The sequence below is a fragment of the Eutrigla gurnardus genome (assembly GCF_963514095.1).
Source record: "Eutrigla gurnardus genome assembly, chromosome: 3".
Lineage (NCBI taxonomy): Eukaryota > Metazoa > Chordata > Actinopteri > Perciformes > Triglidae > Eutrigla > Eutrigla gurnardus.
The window spans coordinates 8874146-8891796 of NC_139917.1; the positions used below are offsets into that span (position 1 = coordinate 8874146).

Below are 17651 nucleotides of genomic sequence, written 5' to 3' on the forward strand. Positions count from 1 at the left end.
CAGTGAGATGCCTCATCGTCTTCTCACAGTTTGCCTCGGTGTTGGACGTTGTTGGGGTCGCCCTTGTTTCCGTGGCTGGATTAACATGCTCAGGTGCCCCGGGGCAAAAAGAGCTGTAGGCCCCTGTTGTGTCCAACTTCCTTTCAAGCACAGTGGACACAGCACACTACAGAGGTTAGCTTCACTACATTTTGCATAATGTGTTGACATGGTTGCTAAGCAACAAAGTTAATGTGGGGGGTGGGGGGTTCACTTCTCCGATGAACTCTGTTGATAAGGCTAAATCAAAGGGAGCTTCAGACTATTGGAGACATTTGAAGACATTCTCATCTGAACAGCTTCTTCCATTCTGTCATCTAGTATTGGTTACATGCCATGGTTACATGCCATGGTTACATGCCATGGTTACAGCGCACGCCATGTAACCGCAACGTCTTTGGTCCCATTCTAGCTGGGAACCTTTGTTGCATCTCATATCCAAATTTACTGACAGTAACAGGACTGAGTTTTGAGCATAGCATTAGCAATGTAGGCACATGACATCAATGCTAATAGCATGAGAACACTCAGCACATTCAAGTGGTTGATAAAACCACAATAACATCTAAGCTCTTATATAGGTGCCTGTATGGAGGGAGAGAACTTACTTACGGTCTTCCCATGGCCTTCAGGAAACTCAAATGATGTTACTTCCTGTTGATCATGTGACTTGTGTAATGTTTTTAGAGGGGAGGAATGTGTTGCTAACAGGACTGAGTATAAACCTGGGAACATGACTGAAATGTGTTTTTTAACTAACATAGTATGAATTTCTGATGAAAAAAATGTGTGTCTAAACGGAAATAAAGTCATGCAAAAACAAAAAAAAACATCATTTCAAATCATTTCTCTATAGTGGAAACAAACTAGCATGGTGACTGTCAAAAAACAGCATGGTGATGGTCAAAAAACAGCATGGTGACTGTCAAAAACCAGGATGGTGACGGTCAAAAAACAGTATGGTGAAGGTCAAAAAACAGCATGGTGACGGTCAAAAAACAGCATGGTGACTGTCAAAAACCAGCATGGTGACTGTCAAAAACCAGTATGGTGAAGGTCAAAAAACAGCATGGTGACGGTCAAAAAACAGCATGGTGACGGTCAAAAAACAGTATGTGAAGGTCAAAAAACAGCATGGTGACTGTCAAAAACCAGCACAGTGACGGTCAAAAACCAGCATGGTGATGACCTAAATGCTGAACTCGACACAAACCACTGATAGGTGACATCATGGAGACTACTCCACTTCACATTCTAAAAAACAATTGACACCAATTGTGCCCCTGGCTTTTAGAACTCCTGGATATCTGGGGCCTCGGAGCAGTTGTCTGCTGTGCCTGGTTAGTAATTCAACAATGCAAAAACGAGCGACCACCCATGTTTTGATCCAAAGTCAAGACAAATAAGATTTGGTCTCATCAGAAACAGGTGATCACAGGTCATCAACAGCATACTGTTGTTTATTTGATGCATTATTCATACAAAACAACACGTTGTTGCAAAGTGTTTGTATCTAGTGATAAAAGTAAGAAAAAGTACTTGTTCTTCAACTGTCTGACTAAATGTCTGATCTCTGTTTGGCTTATTTATCAAACATGAAATGTAACAGAACTCAGGCAGGAAGGCAGTTGTTCAAAATACACACATGATTTATTTCTTTACACAGAGAAAATAAGTGCGTTGAAGTTGGGCATTTCTGTCATGCTTCCTTTAAAACATTTTTTCTCTCATAACATTAATCTGTATATGATGCATAATCATTTGAAAATCAAAACACAAGCATATCATATTTACAAAAACTGAATGGAATTCAAAAACAAAAAGAAATGTGTCTTAACTGTAGCTCATACATGTCATAGTGAATAAACCAAGAAAGCAATTCATTTTTCAAGATACCTCATGATTTGAGAGAGATAGCCGGTCACCGTGTTTAAAAGTAGGTGAGCTGTGCGTCGTTTCGGTGCTGATGCTGCAGCTGAACGTGTGCAACACCTGAAACCACAACAAGTTATGATCTAAAACTGAGTGAGCCGCTGGGGAAATAACCTCCTCTTCCTCCAGATGTACATTTTAAATTTTGTCCCTTTTACATTAGTTCTATACTTTGGTTGGATGAACACAGAGAGGAAACAAATGGAAGTGCGGCCATTACCATTGATTAAACTCCTGACTCTCTGCTGATGTATAAAGGTAAGGTGGGCTGTAGTCTGTCAAGGCTGAGCTGATTCTCTGTGTCCAGAACACACAGCATCTCCACCGTCTGCTCCTCCACAAATGTCTCTTTGAAACCCAAGTGAACATCATCCCTCATCTTAACCTCTCTGTCGCTTCTTATGTTCAGGCTTCCCACCTCCTCATTTGCCTCCTCCTCATCCTCGTCGTCCCCGCAGCACAATGCTACCTCATTCTCGTAGCAGAAAGCGCTGGGGGAGTGAGGGCCCAGGAGGTGGCGGGCTGCCCTGGGGGCGAATGGTGACGGAGAGCGGGAGTAACTTGAGCTGGAGGACGAGGACTCCCCGTCGTGACCCCTCATCTGACTCAGTTCCCTGGCACTGCAGTGAGGTGTGGATGGCACTTCGTAGGACTTATGGAAGCGGGAGTAGTCCACCTGGTAGCGGTCCCCTTTCTCAAAGACCACAGGCTCAAAGCGGTGTCCCCACAGGATCTCCTTGGCCAAGTAGGAGCTACGGGCCTGAGTGGTCATAGCCGTGGCCTCCACCATCCCCTCCAGGATGACCACGATCTCAAAGTCTTCCTTGAGCAGGTCGGTGCGGCTCAGGTTGTACAGAGGGCTGTTCTTGTTGATCTCATGGACCACCACCAACGGTGACACCAGGAACAGCCGATCCAGCCCGTCGTCATAGCCGACATCAATGTCTGTTTGCTCCAAAGGGAGGTACTCACCCTCCGCCGTCACGTGCGGCTTGATGAGCTGAGCACGCACATGTGCTTCGACGATGTGGCTCTTGCGCATGTTCCCCAGGCGCCACATGAGGCACAGCTTCCCGTCTCGCAGAGCGATGACGGCATGATGCGAAAACAGCAAGGTCTGCGCCCGCTTCTTGGGTCGCACCATCTTTGCCATGATGGTGCCGATCATGAAGGAGTCAATAATGCAGCCCACGATGGACTGGACCACCACAGTCATCACGGCGAGGGGGCACTCTTCAGTGACACACCGGAAACCATATCCAATGGTGGTCTGGGTCTCTATGGAGAAGAGGAACGCCCCAATGAAACCCTGGATGTGGAGAATGCATGGCCGCCATTCGTCTTCTCCGTCCTCTACGGTGTTGCGGGAATCCTCCTCCTTCACAGGAACGCGAAGGCTGAAGTCTCCGTGAGCGAGCGCCACGCCCCAGAAGACCAGGCCAAACACCAGCCAAGACAGCAGGAAGGTGGTGGTGAAAATGAGCAGCAGGTAGCGCCAGCGTATGTCCACACAGGTGGTGAAGATGTCAGCCAGGTAGCGTTGCGGCTTATCCTCCATGTTGTTGAACACGACATTGCACTGGCCGTTCTTCTTCACAAAGCGACTGCGCAGGCGGCCGGTGCCCAGATCGAAGCCGAGGCGACATGACGGTGAAGCACGGCAGCTGTGGACGATGGGTTCATTTGTAACTCTCAAAGACAAAGCCCCTCTTCCCTCATCACCTCCTGGACACTCTCCTCCGCCGTCCTCAGCTCGCATACAGCCCCCCGACAGAGTCTGCTGGGTCAGAGGACTGTGGCCGTTGTGGAGGCCCAGGCTGGAGATCTTCAGGGCATCTTCATCTGTGGAAACGATGCTGTATCTGGAAGAACAGAGGAGAGAAAAGGAGTTCAGGGGTCACGATTGCCACTGCTGTTAAAGGACCATATCAGTGTTACTACATGGCATTGTCAGCTATTGACAGCAACGGCCACCTAGATAGTTTGTTTTTTTTACCTGAGAATGTTTGTTATGGTTGGTTAAAACTCACCTCGTTTTTAAAAGCCTCCTTCTAGCTCAAATTCAAGTTTGAAATTCACTTCTTGTAAGAAACTATTTTTCCATGCGTAATAACATTCAGCCCAACGGCTGTCTTGGCTCTGTAGTGATTGACAGCTCAGAGGGAGGAACGGAAAGTATAAAATAGGTCAACGATTGGCTGAAAGTTACTCCTTGGGCTAATGTGTATTCTTGGCTCGTACTGACACGGTGAGTCACGCAATGAATGAATGATTTTCAACTTCTCCCAGTACATCTTCCTCATATTGTGACTGGTATGACCAGTATCTTGCAACCAGAGCCAGAGAACTTTTAGCCAATGGGATGCAGCCAAGGGAACATGTGCCGAGTGAGTGTGCTTGTTATTGAGGTCGGCATACTCCGAAATGAGACTCTCTTGAACTTGATATTACCGGCTAGCTCCACCCGGGCCACTTATGTTAATTGGAAGCAGCCGGACATTAACAACAATTGCACCCAGAACCTGCTTCTAGCTTCGGATGCAGATGTGTTTTGGTATTAACGTGCACATTTTATTGGCTTTTATTAGAGTAATACAGTAATCTTAGATTCAAATAAACAATGATTTTCACGAGCAGTTGAATTACCTAAACCCAGACTTGACAGTTTCGTAGAGTGTTTTTACAACCTGTTTCAACATGAATGGCGGTGAGCAGTGGTTAAAACAGGGAGGCTGAGCTCTACTAAACAAATACACTGCAGACACTGATGCACACAGGATGGGTTGAAAACAGGAGAAATCTCTGCTAATGGAGAGTCAGAACTAGACTGGTATGGTCCTTTAAACTCTCCATTCTATATGATAAGAAACATTGTGGGAAGATCAGACCTGTGGCTGCAAAGCTCACATGCTTCAAACAGTTAAAAAATTCAATTAAACAGTTGTGGCCATTAACAAAGTTTTATTTCCCATCTTCTCTTACCTATTGACTCGCACCGCTCCCATGGCACCGGTGATCATCAGGCTGTGTCTGCGAGGGCAGTAATGTAGGTTGGGGCGGGTAGTTCCAACCATTAAAGTACTGTTGCTGGACAGGGAGGCAGTAGGAGCTCAGGTCTGTCTTGGATCTGTTATCAGCGCTGCCTTCTCATGATACATTTCTATAAACAAAGAAGACAAAGAGGACATTTGTTTAGAACGGTGTGAAGGTGAACAAAAGTCCACAAGGGTCATAGTCTTTTTTGGCAAGCGGCCCTACTTAGCTGGTGAGGGCAGAGACGATTGGCTACGGTGAGGCGTTGACCTTGTGTAGGCCTACTTGGGGTCGGGATAGTACATTGGTCAGGTCAGAGGACTGTCAAGTACTTGAACGTCACACAGGACAGGTCTTGCAAAAGTGAAGCATTGGGATTCATTAGCGCTTAGTGTGGCAGGTAGTGTTTACCATGTTTTAGCATGTTACCATTCTAACATTTAATAAGTAGCAGCAATACAGCGGAGGCTGATGGGAATGGTATTGGTTTTGCAATAATTTGGTCACGATATTGGGAAAATGTAATATTTACCCTGAGTATCAAAGCCAAAGGTCATGGCAGGATCAGCATCCATAGCTGCTAGCATGACTAAAATCAGAAGAATTTCATATCTCCATCTGCAAATTTTGGCTGTGGCCTAATTCACGGAGCAGACCAGACAGTTTTGTGTAATGAAAGCTTATTGATTATATCCTTGCTAGTAGTTAGCCTTAGGGACCTTCAGGCCAACCAGGGGTGGAAAACCAGACAGGCAATGGAAGGGACAAAGGTCTAAAAAAGAGATGAATCAGTGGTAATCTACTGTTAGAGGAACAATTGATCTGCTGTTTGGCCTGATGACAAGGTTGGAGGGTGATTTTGCTCGGCTTATTATGTCAGCAAGCCGGGAACCAAGCGAACTAAAGAGCACCAGGTTGCATAACAGAAGGCCAATCGCACGCAAAAGCGAAACAGTGGTTTATGTTTTATTGCATGCAAATCACTTTGGCTGGAGTAGGTAAATTAGTTGACAATGAAAAGTAGTAATGGATTGTCTTAGGAAAATCTCTGACAACTGCAGTTTAAGAGCCTTTGTTCAATATCAACGTCAATAACAAGTAAGCAAATAGCCCCGATGAACACACACACACACACACACACACACACACACACACACACACACACACACGCACACGGATTTTGATGGGATTTGATGTCGTGCGTTATTGCCCGTGTACAAGCCTTGTGTGTGAAGCTCCTAGATTTTTTTTCCTGTTACACCAAGGACAATGTTACGAACTGGCCGCCGATTGGCTGGATGAAGAGTGATTTTCGACCGGATAATCCCAAAAGGGCAGATGATTACGTCAACTCCCACAGATGGAGCGGAGTGTCCTCTATGCGAAGTCACAATCTTTTGTGAGAGAGTCCTTTAAGATGTCAGCCAATATGGTCACATATGTCAGTCCCAGGTCGGTGCTAGCAGCATCATGTGTGGGATCAGGACACGGCAACACAGTTCACATGCAGTTAGATTTATAATGGAGACCTGAGTGAAAGACGACGTGGTTGGTGTGGTTTGGCTGATTTTTACATTTATGTTCATTTATTTTATTTTATAGTGTTCCTATCGTGTCATGCCAGACATTTGGTCCATCCCACATGGAATTACAAGACACAGCTATATCACACATCAAAAATATTAAACATGCCTCTTCCAATATACAAAACCAAAAGTACATTTTAAAATAAATTGTGCACCGATTAGCAGAAGAAATAAAACTATTGCTATCAGCCTAAAGCACTGCACACTTCTCAGAGAGAACAATGCAAAACAATGTTGTGGTCAATAAAGTTGTAATGCACAGTGTGATTTTGATCACTTCTGAAGAATCATATTCATGTTTGTTGCCATTTCATGCAAACAAAACTCCAAAATCCACACAATACAATATATATCAAATACTACCTTTGAAAACTGCATGTAATGTTGTTGAAATATCAGAGAGGTGATTGAACTTTTGTCTTCCTGTTGGTCAAAATACGGTAGATACCTGATAATATAATGCAGTATAATATTAAAGTGATGCTGCCATGACGACCATCAGATTTTATTCAAACAACAAAAACGACCAAGACAAAACCCTCCGCACTCAATGTCCACTTACTGGTTTGGCTTTTGGGCCAGCGTGAACACAACGTCCCAAAAGTGCTCTGGGTGAAATCATGCTGTGATTCATCTCCATGACAACTGAACAAACTCCATCCAGAAAAAAAGCTACTGAGTGGAACTTGAGTTCCAAAACACAAACTATGACTTTTAAAAATGACACAGATTTCTCTCAAGAAAAAAACAAAAAACCATGATGAGCTTCACAAACGTAGCATGTGTTGCACGACCATTGCACCATTATTGTTTTAGTATGTTTGTCCTAATCAATTTTTCTTTCACGCCTCCTCAATGAAGCATGTTCATAGCTTTGTTTACATAGTATTTTATGAGAATGAAACCATATAACTCATGTTAGTTGTCATTTGGGGCTGTAAATGGTTGTGGGTGTTAACAACTGCACACCTGAATAACAATTTAATACCACTATTTACTCAATATTGACACTAATGCAGCCAACTATGGTCGGTGTGATTTCTTTAATTCTCAGCTGGTTGATAGTTACTGTCTTAGCCGTCTCCATAGGAACGTTTCTCCTCTCTCCATCTCTCCTCTCTCTGTCTCTCTATGGGGCAGACTGTGTGTGTGTGTGTGTGTGTGTGTGTGTGGTGATGGTTTATCATGTGAGACAACTTGTGAGGAGGAGGTAAACTGACCGAGGAGAGCAGAGAAGAGAACAGAGGAGAGGAGAGGAGAGGAGAGGAGAGGAGAGGGGAGGGGAGGGGAGGAGAGGTAGATAGGTGTGGACTCTCTATCCCAGTGTAGGAAGCAGAATGTTTCGTGAAATTTATTGGCAGAAATAAAATATAATATGTGTTTTTATCAGTGTATAATATAACCTGAAACTGACAATCGTGGTCAGGTGGGTCACAGGAGACTTTATTCAGACTTTATTAGAAATTTAAAGAACGAGAGCTTGTTAGGGCTAAATCAGACAGAGCATTTACAGTTGTTGCTAGGCAACCAATGCATGAGTGCTGGCGTAAGCTCAACACAAACCATGAACTGTACACTAACTAATAGTTCATAGTACTGTTTATGAAGAAAACTTCCCTGAAAGCTCAAGTACTGCACTAATTTGCCTGCTGCTATTTTCTGTTTAGATCATAGTAACTCTGATTGGTAAAGCACAGACCTGCACAGTCCACTGCTGTAATGTGTGATTGAATGCAAGCCACAACTGCCAAATTCCCCCATCTGGACACCAGTCGGCTCTCAAACTCAAAAACAAACAAACAAGCGGCAATGAATGCAGACAATCAGCATCACCCATTGGTTTGTGGACTACTGTTTTCATGTCTGGTGTTCAGCAGATGGCGTCACCATCTTGGATTTTGGCTGTCGCCATTTTATTGTCCATATTTGGACTGTGAAGGAGTGATGGGTGGATCTGATCAACACAAGCGACCCTGAGCAGCACCCTTACTGCATCTGGAGCTAGACCACTAAATCCTAGACACGGGTCCTCTGACCTCATAAAGAAGTGTCAAAACCTTCAGCACTCCACAGATAAATAACATTATAATTACACAGTGGGTCGAAGACTGTGACGTCGCTCTTGTTCAGGTACGTCAGAGCAACTTAACTGACATATATTACAGCATAATCCCATGCAAAGGAAAAAGGATGGAGGGAGCCCTTGTCAAATACCAGATTATTATGTCCCTTAATCTCCCAATCCAAACAACAATATGAAAGGTGAATGGTGGTTGTTGTGTGACCCGGTTTAAGACCTTTTGTGTAATCTGAGATTTGATGACATGAGAAGGGGAGGGAGGGATAAGGATAGAGAGAGACTAAAAAGAGAAAGAAAGAAAGAAAGAAAGAAAGAAAGAAAGAAAGAAAGAAAGAAAGAAAGAAAGAAAATCTCATGTTCCACGTTGACATGGAGTGTGAGGAAAAAAAATACAGATTAAAGATGAAGTGATTATGATGTCGGATGATGTTACTACAACGTGTAATGCCATTTACAGAAAACCTAAAGCTAAAGATTAACACACATACGCAGACACACACACACACACACACACACACACACACACACACACACACACACACACACACCAGAAAATGTAAATATCCTCTTGAAAGACTGAGGAAATTTTCTGTGTGAGGCAGAGAGAGAGGGAGAGAGAGACAGAGAGAGAACAATGTCATATGTATACAGTTGTTATAGTTCCTCCTTAAAACGCTGCCTGGATGTCAATGCATAGGTAGTCATATACTGTATATGATATATATGACGCTCTGAATATGAACATTTTGCATAATGACTACTTTTATAGACTCTGTGCACCATCTTTATTTGTATAGTATTGTGTTGTCCCTAGTAAAGAAAAAAAAAAAAAAAGAACAAATGGAATTCCTGTCAGACAAATCACCTTAATGCTTAAAACTTGGATACTTTTAATTGTATTTTACGTAACTTTAAAACTATGAATTGTAATGGACTACATTTATACTGTGGATTTTTTTCTCTCACTGAAGGCAAAGATCTTAATACTTGTAAAGACTATTTGATAGAAGATGTATACATTTGGATCATAAGTATAGTTGCCTCAGTTGCCTCAGACCCAAAAGGTGCATTAATTGTGATTCACTGATTTAGAATAATATAGATGAACGTGAAGTTTCCATCTTTGCACATACATCACCGTCGGCGGAGGTCGATGGTTCACACAGTGCAGCCAGAAGTTGTGACGGGGCAGTTTGCAAACTAAGCAGCAGCTGTGACGTGAATTTGTTTCATTGAGGCCACAGGAGCTGTCCAGTGCTGAAAATCAATCCAAAGCCTGCAGGAATAATCGACAGCTGGGAGCGGGGAGGTGGGGGCAAGCTGAGTATTACCCTAACCTTGAAAAATGATTTTGGCCTTTACAATCTTTTCCTGTATCTGTTTACACTCCCCAGATTTTTTACAGTCGACTTACTCAGCCACATGAACGGTTTGTTTAAGTATCGATTGGGTTTTCTGAGTAGTTCGAGTTAGTTAGGGACAGGCGAGCTATTGCAGGACTTACTGAGGTGGAACTTTCTTATTATGCAGTCTTAGCATTTTAAGATTTAAAAAGGAAAGTAAACAAGTCATAATTCTAGATCATTACAAAATGTAAAAAAAGAAAATCCCTCCTAAGTTTTTTTTCAAATCTTCCCAGAAGAGTGAACAGACTTCAATCTGATGCTCTTACCTTGGTGTTACTGCAGACGAAGAATGAAGAACATTGGTTTCATCCTCATAAAAAGATGTTTGAGTTGTTGGCGCTGTCCTCTCTTCTCTTCGCCCTCGTTTTCCTTCAACAGACAAACACCCTTTTCATAAATGTGCTGCCAGATTTCTGTTGCATAAACTTGTACGTGTCTCCAGTCTGAGCTTTGTCTTGTTGCTCCATAGTAGCCGAACAGAGTCAATCCTGCCGAGTGGTTGTGCATCTGCTGCGATCCCTGCTGCCGGTGTGTGTGTGTGTGTGTGTGGGAGAGAGAGGCAGAAAGAGAGAGAGAGAGAGAGAGAGAGAGAGAGAGAGAGAGAGAGCGCTCTGATTATGTTCCTATTTATATGCTATTGTTTCCCCAGAGTGTGGAGATGTGGATTGTATAATTTAGACTTTAGCCCACTCAGACTTGCATTGACATCCAACCAAACACCAGTAAAACAACATTTAGGTAGAGATGCTGTAGGAGTGTTTTACAGTGTGTTTATATTGACTACATGATACATAATGGGGTTTCCTTTGGTCTCATATTGCATTTACAATTATTATATAGTCTTTGCGTATAACTGTGGTAATTTACAGTTAGGTTTAACTGGTCCTGAATGTATTTTTCTATTTTCCCCCCATGATATATACAATGTATACAAGTATGTGTAAGACGCAAAAAATATACAAAACACAACAAACAAGTATAAAAAGCTGCATTTATTAATCAGAAAACCTATATTTGGTTGGATTACTATGTTTAATTTTAAGTAATGCATGAAGCATCTTCATATTTTTTTAGAAATACGTGTATTTTACCTATAGAATCAATTAGCTTTGTCATGATCATGCAATTTGAGAGGCTCTTCAGCCACTGATTAACAGATTAGTTGGTGCTTGGGTTTTTCATTTTTCATTGAAGGACATTGCAATGTTTTGTTTGTGGGACATTTTACAGATTTTTTGTTATTTTGATGGTTTCAGAAAAGAATCCAACATACAAAATGTATGATGAGATACTAAGTCCAGCCTGCTTAAACAGAGAATTTGTTTTTATTTCATGTTTAAATTTCAAAGACAGACTTGTATTGGCACTTCCAGAGGTGTGAACTTGCTTTAAACTTGTCAGACTCAAATCATGAATGTGGAGAATTTAGACTTGATAAGACTAAGGACTTGCAACTTGACAGTGACTCTAAAGGAGTATTCCAGTATTGCAGTTACACACAGTTTGGGGGGCTTGCAAGAGACACATGAAAAAAGAAAGGTCAACTAAGGTCAACATCAACAACAAAAAACCCCGGACAGATCAGAATTTAGCCAGGATTTAAACTGTGACTCAGGTTTAACACCGGAAAGTTTGAATAAGTTTAGGACTTGGACTTGGACTTGGTCCCACCTCTGCTCACTACTTTACATATAATATATAATTCTGCAGAGTCCAGTTTTGGAAATTATTATTTAATTTTTTTTTGCAATTTGAACAAATTACTTGCCTTGTCAACCATGATGAGTGAACCGCCAACTCTCCTCCTCTTCAGAGAAGCAGAAGAGAAGAGAGTAATTCCACTTCACCGCTTCCTCGTCTTCGCCCTCCGTCCTGCATCTTCACCGCGAGCAGCAGCATCCAACCAACAACCACACTGAAGCCAACAGCCATCATTCTTCTTTTCAGCTCAGCTCGCATCTCCTGCTTTTATTTGTCATGACACGAATCACTTTGATGGAACAGAATAACAACATCTAACATTAGTGATGTTTTTCTTTTCGTAGGTGCCACTTTGACCTTCCTCGGCTTGTCATCCGTCTCAGACACGTTCACATGAAGTCGCCCGCCAAGGGAGGAGATTAAGTCATTAATGTGTTACGTCTCGTTAAACACCAGTTACATAACCGTTATCTGTGTTTACGTCCTTTTGCAATTACTGGAATTTGTCAAGTAACTCTGAAAATGAGGAATTAAAACTTGACATGCAAGTCGCAGAGAATCTAGAGCTGCAGCGACCAGTCAGTTAATCAGTTTGTCTATTGTAGAATATTAATCAGCTGTTATTTTGATTTTGACTTGAGTGTTTGCTGTTTCCAGCTTCTGAAATGTGACGCTTCACTGCTCATCTTTGTCATGAGCGATATTTTGGTTTCGGACTGTTTTGATTTAAGGACGCCACTTTGGGTTCTGGCTCTGGGGAGTTGAGATGGGACTTCTTCACAAGTAAACTAGGAGGTTTCTGTACTTTATCCCCCCCTCTCCTCCTCCTCTGCAGGGCTTGTGTGTTTGAGGCAGGGGGTGTGGCTAGCTTCTCCTCTGGCAGGCTGGTCCAACACACCTGCATTCATTCTGTAATCTACCTCTCCATAAAGACTCTGGTCCTCACCCAGCTCCTCTTCAAACGTTACCTTTACATAAAGGATGAACTGATAATGACAATAATCGCGAGCTGCTCCTCGTTTAGAATCAGGAGGGTGATGATATATTGTACTGAGATGACATGTGGATATCTGCATCACTTAAGTCCAACCGATCTTAAAAGCTCTCATGAAAAGAGGGATTTTCATTTGGCAGCCTGACATTTGATTTGTTTGTTTGTGTGTGCACGTGTGTGTGTGTGTGTGTGTGTGTGCATCTGTGTGTGTGTGCATGTTTTCCTGAGCACGCAAAATAATCTATCCTGCTTTAGTTTCTGATCCTATAAATAGACATATGAGACTGTACTTGTTGCAGTGGACGGGTTGAACCCATCCGTCTGTGTAAATATAGCTAAAAAGGGAGAAAAAAAAAGGAAAAGAAGGAAATTGATCAAGAAAGGCAGTGAGAGTGAGGCTAACTTCATAGTTTCTTACTTAGAGGAGTTAATGCCAATTAGACACAAGTCTTTAGTTTCCATAGAAACCTTATCCATCTCCTCTTTCTGTTCTTCCTCGGGCATATAAATACACTGCCTCTTTCTCTGTGCCGTTTATTTTTAAACCCTCCTTTCTGTTTAGCTTCATGAGACAACAGGTGGGTGTTGCGTTGCCGGGGGAGGAGAAGGTGCAGGTACAACATCACGGGGCCGGGCAGCGTGGGCACGGGTCAGAGGCGAGGGCATTAACTAAGTGGGGGCGCAGTGGGAACGGGTGGGCTGACAATAACTCAGTGTGGAAGGAACGCAATGTCCTCCATGCAACAAGTCTGAATGAAAGAGTTGTTACTGCTGTGTTGGTGAAGGCAGCAGCACTTTGATGACTCACACGCACAAAAGTTTTACAAACACGAGGTGGCACTTAGACTTGAGAGAGGAACGCGGGTTGCACACATTATAGTACAATAACGTAAAAAAAGATAAAATAAAGGAATAATAAAGCAGAAACATGAAGATAGCTGTGTTTCAGCGGCCAGAGTGTAAATGTCAAACAGAAAACCCTCTCTGATTGGAAAGGGTTAAGTCAGCATCACAATATGAAACTGAGGTGAAGCAATGACACGGCTAGCTGTTTATAGAAATAGCTCTGAATACATTTTAATGCCACGCTTTGCTGCAGGCATATGTAGATGGACGATGCATCACCTCTCCTTCTCACACGTGTATAAAAGCTTTACACACTGACACATACGGTCAACAAGACGCCCTCAACACCATACTAATAACTAATATGTTATTTTAAAATTCAAAGACAGATGATGGGAGCTATTTTCTGCAGCGCCCAGAAGTCTCTGTGGCCAAACTCCATGACTCCCCCTCGAATGCCAAGAGAGCCAATTTACTGAGAAGCAGGCGAACGCTTCGCTTCTCACACTGAGAGCTGATCCAGGTCAACACGTTTTTTAGAAAAGCAGGCCGTTGGGCGAGGAGGGAGGAGGGGGCAATCGTTCCCAGCAGATGAATACATTTACTCTAAATAAGAACTGTACACAGTGTTGCTCTGTACGTCCCGTACAACACCAACGTGCACTTTATCGTTCTGTGTATTTGCTTGCAACTGAGACTTTATGAACAATTTATGAAATGAACTCAAAGCATCTCCAAGAACCTGCAATCATTCTTGGCCCTTTTTGGAAGCGTTGCAAGAATGAGTTTAATTTCTCTCAAGACAGGCTTACATAACAAAACTAATATTCACAACAGGAAGGAGCAGACTGGAGTGTTTCTTGCTGAAACAGATTTCTTCACCGACTCTATGTACATGCTTTCCCATAGGGTCATATAAAACGTTACGCCTATATGAACTATATGAACGAGTCATAATTTGTTCATAAACATGGGATAATTTAGTTGCAAGCCGTTATAAGAACATTACATTTGATATGGAATCTGTCAATTTACGCTTGTTAAAAATAAAACTTGTTCAAACTAAAAACTTTACAGCAAATTAGGTTTTTGTAACGTATATAGGGCTGTTAGATGTGTAAATATATCTAACATTAGAAGATACATTTTTAATGTATTATGCAAATATCACCCAATCTGCTTTCATCCAATCACACCACTTAAAAACGAAGAGAGGTGTAGCAGGAGAGGCAGCACGATGCGGCATCTTTGCTATAGAGCTTGTTTCGGTTGGTTTTAAAAAAGAGCGTGATGTCAAAGATGACCATTATATTTGTATATATTTAAATAATGTTTCTGCTAACATCAGATATTAACACAGCTAACAACAATACATAAATGAGCTAGCTAGGGCGTTCACTGACGCTAGTTCTGTTGCTGCGACAGAGAAAGATGTCAAACAAAGTGAAGTTTCTCCTGATTTGCATGTTTGTAACGCCACACGAGGAGCGTTTGGGGTACAGAGAATATATGTTTTCTGGTGTAAAACCTGAATGTACAAGCTGTTAAAGTTGTTAAGTTCAGAAGGTTGTTCTGAGCAGGACTACTAGTCCGGATCAATACTTTGCTTTGGGTGTGGGGTAGGATCAAGGTTAGGAGTTGGATCAATTGTTGCCCTTAATATTGAGGTGATCGCTGATGGGGATTTAATTAATCATCTATGATTGGTCTTATTATGACAGACTCTGTTTATGAGAGGTTTATGCTCGGTTTTTCCATCAAGATCAAGATTTTCATATAATTTCAAGACAGAGGGATGCAGAAAGAAACAATTGATCACATGTGATAATGTTTGTAACTCTGACGTAAAACCCACAATGCTAAAAGCTGAGCACGCAACATGTGACCTAATAAGCCCATGAATCTCTGAGGCGGGGACAAAATCATTTTAGAGCAAAAGTACACAGGCTTTTAGATAACTTCATTTAAAAAGACACCTGCAGGTAAACTAGATTAAGTTAATCTCAAGTAGCATGTTAACTCAATTTTAAAGCAGATGGTTGGAATGACGTTTCACTTATTGGCTCACAAACTTATTCCACAATCACTGGAATTATAAGAACAACTAGAAAATGTCCACGTAAATTTGAACTGTGTGGCTGTGACTTGGTGCTCATTGCAGTATGACCAGTAGATAGTAAGCTGTATCATTGAGTTGCATCCATTGTTTCCATTATTTCCTATTAAAATACAAAACAAATATTGCTATATTTGTTTCTGCATATATAATGTGTAAGGAAATTTCCCTCCTGGACTATGATAGGGCCAGTCAGTGCTTCGCAGCACCTACTTCATCGTTCGTCTGCTAAATGCCCTATAAGCCGTCGGCTGCTTTCCTCTGTGATCCCTGGTGTGACAGGTTGTGACCGTTGTGACGTGTGTGCGATTCTCTGATACGTGTCAACTTCAGCTTTTACCTTGAGACATAGCTGTGTGTGTTTTCTAACCCTCTCCTCTGTTTGATGTCTTCCAGGTCTAGTGACCCCCTGCTTCCATGCGTTGAGCTTCAGTGTGGCCCTTCCAATCAGACACTGACTACCATTGTCTTTTTTTTGTAATTCTTCCCCTTGCTGATTAATTTTAACCTTAAACATATTAAGTCACCTTCTTTATGTACAATGTTAATAAGTATAATGTTATCAATTCATGTATTGCAGACAAAGATGCCCTTTTGGCTAATTGTCTTTTTGTTGCAGCCAATATTGTGTAAATCTGTGTGGTTTAGCTGGTTTGTAGTTGTTTCACTTTAACATGAAATGTAAGGGTTTTTAGTCCAAAGCTGACTCGGGCCTTTGCTTCGGCACGCCCACATTACAGGGAGGAGTAAGCAAGGGAGCGATATCAGGTACAACCTTGTGCTACATTCACAACACAGCCAAGTGTAACCAGCTACATTGTTGGTCGCTTTTCCCCCCCTAACCTGTCCCGTCTGACAATTTAGGCAAATAGTATGAAAACACTACATGCACTGTTGTGTCACCATAATAAGATAATATTTACAATTGTGTGCAAAATGATTGCAAATATTTGTGCAAAACTTGCATCATCATAGATGACTGTGTGTGACGGGGTGGGTGGTGGTGGGTAGTGTGTGTGTCAGTGGCGGTCCGGGGCCGTTGTTGATGAGGCCAGTTGCAGACGGGGAGAAACTGTTTTTGTGGCGTGAGATTTTGGTCTTGACAGACCTCAACCTCTTGCCGGAGGGGAGTATTACAGTTTATGTCTGGTGGGAGGGGTCAAACATGATCTTCCCTGCACGCCTCAGTGTCCTGGAGACGTGCTGGTCCTAGAGGGACGACAGTTTGCAGCCAATCACCTTTCAGGCACAGCGGATGATACGCTGCAGTCTGCTCCTGTCTTTGATGGTAGCAGCAGCGTACCAGATGGTGATGGAGGAGGTGAGGATGGACTCTATGATGAAGGAGTCTAAAATACTCCTCCTGTTGCGTATTTCGAATTTGAAAGTGAAGAGAGAAAATAAAACAGAAAGGGGTTGTGGGGACAAGAGAGTAGAGAAAAACAGGGGGGGATAACAAGACAGAGACACTCAGAGCAACTGATGTAGTCTAAAGAGCGAGGTGACTAACAGGGCCGATGGAGGTGGATGGATCAAACAAAAACAGGACTTTCATCCAGGAGACCGCTGTTTGTGTCCCGTTTGAAACTAAAGTAAACATAGACATTTAGTCATATTAGTCATTAGACATGTGAGTCACATGTATCGTTTGTTAGTTGTATTGTGAGTTGTTAGTCCACTTACTTATCAAGAGTTAACGTCAACCACGCTATTTTCCTGAACCTGACTAAGTATTTGTAGCCTAAAAAGACATTATGCAGATAATGAGTGGAAACTGACGTGGCATCCGTGACTAAAACTGACACTAGAGGAAAACCTAGAGCCTCATATTTAAAGCTGAGGGCCACCGACCAAGCGTCCGTATGAAGTGAGGCCATGTTAGTGTCGGCTGTTAGTTTGTAGCTTCCACCGAGAATGA

At 42.4% G+C, this 17651-nt stretch overlaps 1 protein-coding gene across 1 annotated transcript; it reads right to left on the reverse strand.

The window, feature by feature from the left end:
• Window positions 1-1655: 1655 nt before the first annotated feature.
• Window positions 1656-10576, reverse strand: LOC311009407 (ATP-sensitive inward rectifier potassium channel 12-like). The gene is made up of 3 exons (XM_084003553.1): window positions 10343-10576; window positions 4954-5131; window positions 1656-3833 (listed from the first exon to the last, which is right to left on the reverse strand). Exons 2-3 carry the CDS (start codon window positions 5043-5045, stop codon window positions 2198-2200), a joined length of 1728 nt encoding a protein of 575 aa, XP_083859679.1. The 5' UTR covers window positions 5046-5131; window positions 10343-10576; the 3' UTR covers window positions 1656-2197.
• Window positions 10577-17651: the final 7075 nt, after the last annotated feature.